This window comes from Bison bison, unplaced genomic scaffold (assembly GCF_000754665.1).
Source record: "Bison bison bison isolate TAMUID 2011002044 unplaced genomic scaffold, Bison_UMD1.0 scf7180017864471, whole genome shotgun sequence".
Classification (NCBI taxonomy): Eukaryota; Metazoa; Chordata; class Mammalia; order Artiodactyla; family Bovidae; genus Bison; species Bison bison.
Window position 1 is genome coordinate 23,984,499 of NW_011495032.1, and position 9,521 is coordinate 23,994,019.

Sequence of the window (9,521 nt, forward strand, 5' to 3'; positions counted from 1 at the left end):
TCACCTGAGATGCTGTCTCCTGGGCTTGAAGTCCTAATAATTCCCACCAAATAGACCTAACTCTCCCAGTGGGGACATTTTGATTTGGGAGAACTCAGGGTCAACTGAGTTCCAATGAAAGCTCTCTCCAGACCTCCTAAAAGGGTTAACAGTGTTTGAATCAAGTTTTCTGGGCTATAGGTTTTTGAAGTGACCTCCCAGTGAATTTCATCTTTCAACACTTCTAGAGAAGTCTAAGGTCTGGAACAGAGAAGGTTAAAACTGAGGGAGGGCCTGGGAAGTTGGGGTGCTATGTTATCCTCATTCTCTAACCTGTGACCCCCACCTCATTATATCTTTCAGGCAGGTCATGGCCTCACCAAGCCAAAGTTTGAATTCCACTTTAGATGATAACCGGCGAGTGAACTTTCGAGAGAAGCTTCTGATTATTGACTCGTCCCTGGAGGATCGAGACGTGGAGTGCTTGAAGTTTCTCTGCCAAGACTACATCACCCTCGGAAAACTGGAAAAGTGCAGAAGAGCCTTGGATATTTTTGAGTACCTGCTGCAACAGGAGCTGCTGAGTGAGGAAGACCCCTTCTTCCTAGCAGAGCTCCTCTACATCATAGAGCAGAAGATCCTGCTGAAGCACCTTGACTACACCAAGGAGCAGGTGGAATGTTGGCTGCAAACCCGCCGCAGGGTCTCCCACTTCAGGTGATCAAGATCAACATGGCAGGGCCATTGGGCTTTGAAAGGCAGGGGTTAAGGTCTTTAATCTTAAGATTAAAAATGAATTCGATTTGAAGCTTTTTTTCCGCCTTATCTACCTCCTTGGATGGTATGGTGATTCTAAACCAGGAGATTTCTCAGCTTCAGGTGCTGATGAGAAGGGAGGCTGGGAGGGAAACAAAGCTTTGAAACCCAGCTCAGGGCCTGAGAGGGGCCTCCTTTTGTTTTGCTTCTCACTGAGGAAGGAGGCCCAGCTCCAGGCAGCAGGCCCCACCTCCAGCCTTCCTCTTTGTCAACGTGGGTGCTCTCAGCCTCCTCCCTCCTGTGAGTCACTGGTATGTCCGCCATTCGAAAAGAGAGTAATACATGTGCTTAGTCGCTCAGTCATGTCCTACTCTTATTGACCCCGTGGACCGTAGCCCGCCTGGCTCCTTTGTCCATGGGGATTCCCTATGTAAGAATACAAAAGCAGGTTGCCATGCCCTCTTCCAGGGGATCTTCCCAACTCAGGGACTGAACCCAGGTCTCCCACATTGCAGGCAGATTCTTTACAAGCTGAGCTACCAGGGAAGCACACTTGAAGCCAAATTGACAAAATGAAAAAGGAGATGTGTCTCTAGGGTAGGGAGGGACATCATTTATGCCATGTCCAATTTCCCCAATTTGGGGGTGAAACCTGGACAGGTAAAATATAGGCATTTTGCCCAAAGAGGTAAAATAAAGGCAACAGACCTGAGGCAACACGTTATAAACTGTCCACTGACATAGTATCTACATCAAACAACCTCACAAGGAGGAGCCTTTGTGATATTATTTTATAGCTTGGACGATTAGAATGCTTCAGGTCTTAACGCTTGAACTGACTCCTAGAACCTGAGCGACCCTTGGGTCAGTGAGAGAATTCTGGAAATTATTATCTCCATTCTGTTGGTTAAAAAGCTGAGGAATGGTCTTGGGCATACAGAATTGTTAATATGTGAATGAAGTATTCAGTTTTTCTTTTTTTTTTTTTTGGCCACACGGCCAGGTAGGTAGGCTCTTAGTTCCTCCACCAGGGATTATACCTATGCCCAACACTGGACTGCCAGGGAAGTTCCTAAATTCAGTTTTTCCAATTGTTGAGTGTATGGCTTTCCAGAAGCTGGGATAGTTTCCTTTCTGTAAGTGAACTTCATATTCACTGGCATTGGGTGCTCCCTGATGAGAGCCTATAAAGAAAGCCTGATTTCTGGAATGGAGTCTGGAGAAGGGTGGGCATGCCACAGTGGTGTTCTACAGCTTCTTAGTGGGATGTGAATCAGCACTGGACCTGGAATCAACAAGGCTCATAGTCGAATAGGTCAAATGGAAATACTAAAAGTTTCTGTTTTTAAATCTATAAAATGAGATTAATAGTTGTCTACTCACAGGGCTGTGATTATTCAAATGAGAGATAACGTTTGATAAAAGCTCTCCATTTTCTGCCTGTCCTCTGCAAGTGTGAGGCTTTAATTTGTTTCTTTGGTCTATGTCTTAGAAACCTGCTCTACGAACTGTCAGAAGGCATCAGCTCAGAGAACCTCCAGAGCATGATCTTCCTTCTGAATGAGTCAATTCCAAATGTCCAAATGGTGAGTGAGCCATACCCGATGGGATCTTTGTGAACATTGCCTTAATCAGTGCTTGGGATGATGTTGGAAAGGGAGACAGTATTAAACAAGGGTTAGAAACATGGATTGTGATGTGCCTGGAGTCTAGTTCTAGACTAACTCCTGAATGTAGGGCAAGTGACTGAACGTTTCTGAGTCTCCATTTTCTAATACAGCCTATTATAGACAATTATACTACTTCCTTCCAGGACTGTGAAGAGGATTAGATGAAATAATGTACATAAACTATTAGCGGGGGCCTATATTTTGCACATAGTACGTGTGTGCATGCTAAGTCCCTTCAGTCATGTCCAACTCTTTGCCAGCCTTTGTACTGTAGCCTGCCAGGCCCCTCTGTCCATGGGATTCTCCAAGGAAGAAAACTAGAGTGTGTTGTCATGCCCTCCTCCAGGGGATCTTCCCAAACCAGGGATCGAACATCGTCTCCTACATTGCAGGCAGATTCTTTAGCACTAAGCCATCAGCGAAGCCCTTTGCATGTAGTAACCGTTCAGTAAATGATTGTCTGCTATGGGCATTCACTGTGTCTTATGACACAGAACTGTGCAGGGCACCACAGAGGAATGAGGAGGTGGTAGCTAATGGCAGAGTGGGATTCTGTTGTTCATCGCCTCCATTTGTTGAGGTTTTCGAGGGAGACTATCCTCTTCAGTGGACTCTTCGGTGTCTTCCATGAAGAGTTTTGTGAAAATCAAATGAGACGAATATTTGAGGGTGTTCTTTCTACAGGGTTGTACAGGAGCTTGGAGCCAATAGTAATTTTTAAAATATTAACATAATGCTGTCTGCTGATATTCTTGTTAGGTTGATCATAATTAAGGGCTGGAAAATAACTGTACATATCTCTTCCAGGCCACAGAACTTTTTATTTTTTGAGTTTCTAACAGCTTGTGACAAGCCAGTTATTTAATTTGAGAAGGGGCCAATTTTCAAATTTTACCCTATAACATTAATTTTGTTATTCAACTGTTATTTTCATTAGGTTTTAAGTTATATAATATTTGATTAACACCCAAAAAAGATGTGTAAAATGTATGGAAGTTATAGAATGTAGAACCAAGTGAGCAGCCATGGATTCCCTGTCCAACTCAGAAATGAGCACATCACCCATGCGAAAAGCCTGAGTGTAGCCTTCCCATATCACATTCTTTCCAGACTAACTGGTTATTATGGACAAATTTCTTCTCTCTCTTTTTTTTTTTTTTTAAATTTTTTGGCTGCGCTGTGTGGCATGTGGGATCTTAGTTCCCCTGACCAGGGATCAAATTCTTGCCCCCTGCCTTGGGAGCGAAAAGTCTTAACCACTCTTCCCTGGGACTGCCAGGGAAATCCCAATAATTTCTTTTTTAAAGAAAAATCACTGAGGAGTGGAAGCTGTTTTACACGTGGTAGGTATAACAAGGACCATGTTTCCTGGTGTCAGACCTGTAGGTTAACTAATCTGCAATTTAATTCTCTGTTTTGGCTATACTCTTTGAGTCCCTCCCCCACCCCCCACCACCACCTTTTCAGGGCCCTCAGGGATTTTAGCCTCTTGTGACTTTCCATTGTTTCTCTCTTCAGTCTTTATCCCAAAGACGGGCTGTGGGATCCTCGGGAATGGGGACTGAGTCTTACTCATTGTTAGACCTACAAAACATTGCATAATTAGTGCTCTGCCACTTACTGGCTCTTGACCTTGGACAAGTTACTGAATTTCTCTGTGCCTCAGTTATTTTATCTTTAAAATGGAGATAATAATAGCATCTACTCATCAAATTGTTTCTGAGTAGTTAGTGAGTTGTGTATATTTGGTATGTGGTATCCCTGGGTCAGGAAGATCTCCTAGGGAGGAAATGGCACCCCACTCCAGTATTCTTGCATGGGAAATGCCATGGGCAGGAGCCTGGAGGGTTACAGTCCATGGGCTCCCAAAAAGTTGGACATGACTGAGTGACTAACACGCATACACACATTGATATAGATTGTATAGAGACTTACAGTTTCTATACTGTCTCTTTCCCTATACTATTTAGGTCCTCCTGGATATATACTCTGCCTTATTTATTAATGCAATGGATAATTAGTAGGCAAGTAAAAGTGACTTCATTGATTCTCTTGCAGACCTCTAGAAGTTTCTTGACGTGTCTGGAGAAACAAGCTAAAATAGATGAAGATAATGTGACATTACTGGAGAATCTCTGCCAAAAAATTGTGCCAAACCTTATGGAAAAGCTACATAAATACAAAAGAGAGAGGTAACTAGCTTATGCTTGCTTGCTTGTTTGTACCAAACCATAAGAATTCTCAAATCAATTGGCCATGTATGATGTTTACACATCACTCTGATAATATTCTCTTGAAATCTGTTTGCTCATTCAGCACATGTTTATTGAATGCATATTTTGTACTAGGCACAGTTTTAGAAGTTGGAGCTACAGCAAGGTATAGAGCAAAGCTCCTATCCTCTTGGCTCTTATATTCTAGTGGGAGAAAGTGGTTTTAGACAAATGTCTTCTTCTGATTCTTAAATAGAAATGAAAATAACAGAATGGTTTTGAATGAAATGACATAAAATAGGAGGCAGAATGGCACAGGAATTAAAAGTGGAACGCATGGAGTCAGATTGCCAGAATTCCACTTATTAATGGTTCAGAGGCCCTTTCCTCAGCTCCTCTGTGTCTCACTTTTCCCATCTGTAAAGTGAGGACAATAATTGTACTTGATTTGTGATTTTTTTTTTTTTTTTAGGATTAAATGACGTAATTCCTTAAAAATGCATGTCTGGCACAGAGTAAGCAATCAATACTAGGAATATGTTTGTTAGAAAGTCATAAAATTTTTCATATTCTCAAATATTACTATCAGAGAAGAATTTTATTTCTTTTTTGTTTTCCAGAAATGAAATTAAAAACCAGATGCTTCAGGCTGCTTTCACACTACGTAAAAAAGCAGTGTTCCTTGCACCACAGAAAAAATGGTGACCATGGAAGAGAGTTTTGATTGGATATTAGACTTGAAAGACCCTTTGGTCATTGCTTCCAGCCTCCCAGGCATCATAGAAATCAGTGGCAGTTCATTCTAGTAATAAAACTTGCCCTGTTTTCTAACACAGATTCTGTGTCTTTTTTTTTTTTTTTTTTTTTTTCTTTCTGATAAGTCTAAATAGTAAAAGCTCTCTTTACTGAAGCCTTGGAGTATAGTCTTGAATTTAATTGTGCACCCTGAGAAAAAAGAGATTAGCCTCGATTTGGGCATCTGTGAAATAAAAGGTGAGACCGGGTATATTTTAAGATTCCTTTTAGCTTAGATCCACTGTCCATGGCTTTGACTGAGCTTCAGTTTCCCTTATATATGCCCACCTATTGTTATAATTCTGTGTCCCCTCCGCACAGGCTTGTTTTGGACATTGGTTGATGATGAGATGGTGTTTCACTGCCCCTCTCTCTGTCCTCCCCTAAAATTTGGTCCATGCCACACTCATTTCTTGTTTGGTGTGAGGAAGGTGTTTGTGCAGGAGCTGCTTCTCTTGGGTCGCGAGCGGGATTGGCTCTTGGGAGATGACAGCCCAATGTGAAGACAGACACATTCAGCTGCTCTGGGAGCAGAAAACTTACAATCTTGTATTAAATTCCATGTTGGGGTCAGGACATTTCAGACGCAGAACACCAAACCAACTAAAGCAAAGAAGAAAATTGGTTGCTTCTTTCACCTGAAAACACATAAATGGGAAGACTCCCTTCAAATGTGGCCTGAATTAGGCTGAAATCTGCACACAGCATCTCTCTCGGCCAGGGTCCTCGGGGTTGGTCCCTGGTCCCTGTAGAAGATTAGGGTCCATGGCTTGGAATTCTCAGGTTTATTGTCAGGGCCAGTGGTTAATCTGTATCAAACCTGCTCCAATGCATCCTCTCAACTGGATACCTCTGGTGAGATGTTGTATGTGATAAGTTGTTTTTCTTTTTAACTTTTTTTTCTGGCAGGATCTGAGTCTTGTCCAAAGTCTGACGTTTGCTCTTAAAGGTGTGGTAAAAGTGACATATTTATATCTTTAAGCAGAAACTAAATTTCTGAAAGTAGAACCCTTTTTAAAACACACTAAGGGAATTTCCTGTTTAAAGAAAGACCCATTTGGCATTTTAAACATTGTATTTAACATAACTTTTGCATATACAAAATTTTAAAAGAAAGTTTTTCTATTAACAATTTTAGATTGTATTACAGTTTACTGTTTAAATGTATTTTTGAACAGGTGCTATCTTTACATTGTTCAAAGATACGAAAATATGAAAAAGTGTTCCAGAAGAGTCTTGCCCCCATTTCTGTCCACTGAACGTTCCATTCTCCCTCCTCTTTATCCCATAGATAATTTCAGGGTTTCTTATTGCAAATGCAAATACAACAAATACAAATATAGGTGCGTTTTACAGTAGGCATTTCTTAAACTATACACTCAACACTGTGACACTCACATCTCTCATGTGGTCTTATTTAAAATGTTTGTTTAAGGTGCCTGGACATATTGGTACAATTCTTGACTGGGAATAACTTTATGAAATTTGTGAACCAACCACTTGTAAATAGTAGTAATTGCCTTACCAATAAATAAAGAAAAATTTTCCCTGTTTACTTCCGAGTGGTATCTGATTTTACTTAATAACTTTTTTCTGCTTATATAGTGATATATGTTCATTGTGGAATATTTGGGAAATACAAGAACACACAAAAAAGGAGAGTTCATTCACTTATAATTTTGTTTTGGCATACACTTTCCCTTTATTTCACACTGCATTTGTCCTTGATCTTCCCTATCTCCTTTAAGTGAGTCTCACCTCCATGACCTGTCAATCAAGAATCCACAACACTTTGTCATTACCAGTATCTGTACTTCCATCCAAGTCTCAATTTCAAGTGTGCCCCTCTCTGACATCCACCTCTTCCTGTTCAGTCATTCGGTCTCACTTCCTCTGGGACCCTCCCTCTAGCTGTCTTCAGTGCTACCAGGGCCTCCAGTCAGTCCACTGGCCCTGTCTGCCATCTTTCCAATGCCAACATTGCCCCTCCCTCCCTCTCTCCCTCTTTTTCTGTGAGTCATCATTAAATTCACTTTCTTGCACCATCCCTCAACACCCTTGCCTTTAGAATCTAAACTCTAGAATCCAGACTCTGGTTGATCCCATAAGTCTGTTCACTCCATGTTTGTCCTAAAATTCTTGGCTGTGGCTGGTGTAAAAAACCACAGACCAGGTCAACATTGCAGACCTGGTCTCATTTAAAGCCAGTGACTACAAACCTCAAAGAGATGTTCAGTGTCTCCTGGAAATCCTGTGACACTTCCCTAGTTCTGACAGGCTTTTGCTTTCTCAGATTATTTTACACCTTCTTTGGTCTGCTCAGACCTTTGTCATCCTCACGTCCCTCACGTTCATGTGACGGTCTCATTAATTTAAGGAAAGTGATCGGAAGAGACTTCTACCTTCTGCCATCAAGTCTCCCTGCCCACCTGCTCATTAAGCCTCCTTTGCTGATTTCTCTCCCGTCAACAACGGGTGAGCTGCCCTTGTTACTCCCAAGAGTTAATGACTTGTATAGGGACAGTGCCTTCCTGCTTACTCAAAGCTGTCACTCCACACCTTCCTTCCTATCTCCATTACCCCCAGTCCTTCCCAGATTATTCCCCTCAGGATACAAAACATGCTGTAATTTCTCCTTCCTTCAAAACAAAAACAAAACTGAACCCCCCTGCCGCACCCCCCCCAACACAAAGCCTATCTTCTGTAGGAGGCTCTGAAGTAAACTCTGAGTGGAGGATTCTTGTTTGCTCAGGAAGTGCTCTCTGAGACACCAGAGGTTTGCTCAGGAAGTGCTCTCTGAGACACCAGAGGTTTGCTCAGGAAGTGCTCTCTGAGACACCAGAGGTTTGCTCAGGAAGTGCTTCCTGAGACACCAGAGGTTTGTTCAGGAAGTGCTTCCTGAGGCACCAGCAGGAAGAGGGGAGCAGGATAGGGAAGCGGAGGAGGCGGGTAAAACTGAGGCCAGGCCTCTGTTATCTCAGCCTGGTCTGGCTGGAGAACTCTCGACTGGAAATCATCCGTAGAGTCCCACTCTACCAGGGGCCAGGGAGCCAGGCTTTCATCTTCTCTCAGCCCCCCATCCTTGGCTAAGAGCTGCCCCAGGTGGGGGAACTTAAAACTTCCAAGTAGAGGGCAGTCCCTAAGATAGTCCCTCACACAAAGATGTGAACCTTTAGAAGCATCCCCTCTCAGCTGGCAAGCTCATGGGGATAGGGGAAGGTAGGGGTCAAGGTGGGGAGCCCAGGGGGATTAAAGAGGGTGAGAGGAGACCTGTGAGGAGCACTGCCAGCACCCCCTGCATCCCTCTTGAGCCCACATCCTCAGGTCTGCCCAATGTTTGCATTGGGCCACAGTAAAATCTGGGGCCCGTAAATCATATGTATGAAGATAAATACCCAATAAACCATTCTCTTCTCCTGCTGCTTCTTTGGAATGACTTGAAAGGCCAGGTTAGGATTTATTATTTTTGTGGTGTGCAGCATGTCTGCCCCTGCGGTCCCCAGCCCGCCCCTTTTCTGCCTACCCTCAGCTTCTTCCAGATGACCCAAAGCCCTAATATATGCAAAGGAACATGAAAAATGTCACAGAGTTAGCTCAGTGTTCCCTTAAGCCCAGAATTTTGTGGGAGAATTTTCTATGCTCTCAAACTGAAAGGTCAGATCTATTTCTTAAAAAAGCCTTACCTTTTCTTTACTAACCCACTCTAGATCTATCATTTGTGAATTTATCTAAGCAGAAACACTCTCTTCTCCAGACTATTTTAAACACATCAAAACAATGTTGAAAAACTAAAGAATGAACCACAAACTGGGACATGATATGTGCTATATATCTATCTATCTACATAGATAGATAAATCTGAAAAGGGATACAGAAATACATGGAACCAGTACCTGCTATAGTTTCGGTGGTAGTTGCTTCTGGGGTGGTGATATAATTAACATTGCCAAGGCAGAGATAATTTTGTTGGCTCACTTTTTATTGTCCTGAGCCATCCTGTGGCAAAGTAACCACTCTGATATATAACCTGGAACAAGATGTCTGCAGATGGGAAACTCCCTTGGGATGCCTCTGAGTGTCCCAAGCCTGTTCTGATAAATTAGCATAA

At 42.5% G+C, this 9,521-nt stretch overlaps 1 protein-coding gene across 1 annotated transcript; it reads left to right on the forward strand.

Annotated features, from left to right (window-relative positions):
- The first annotated feature begins 349 nt into the window (after positions 1–349).
- On the forward strand, positions 350–4,601 carry LOC105003834 (caspase-10-like). Its single transcript, XM_010861270.1, has 3 exons — positions 350–696; positions 2,228–2,321; positions 4,464–4,601. Exons 1-3 carry the CDS (start codon positions 350–352, stop codon positions 4,599–4,601), a joined length of 579 nt encoding a protein of 192 aa, XP_010859572.1.
- Positions 4,602–9,521: the final 4,920 nt, after the last annotated feature.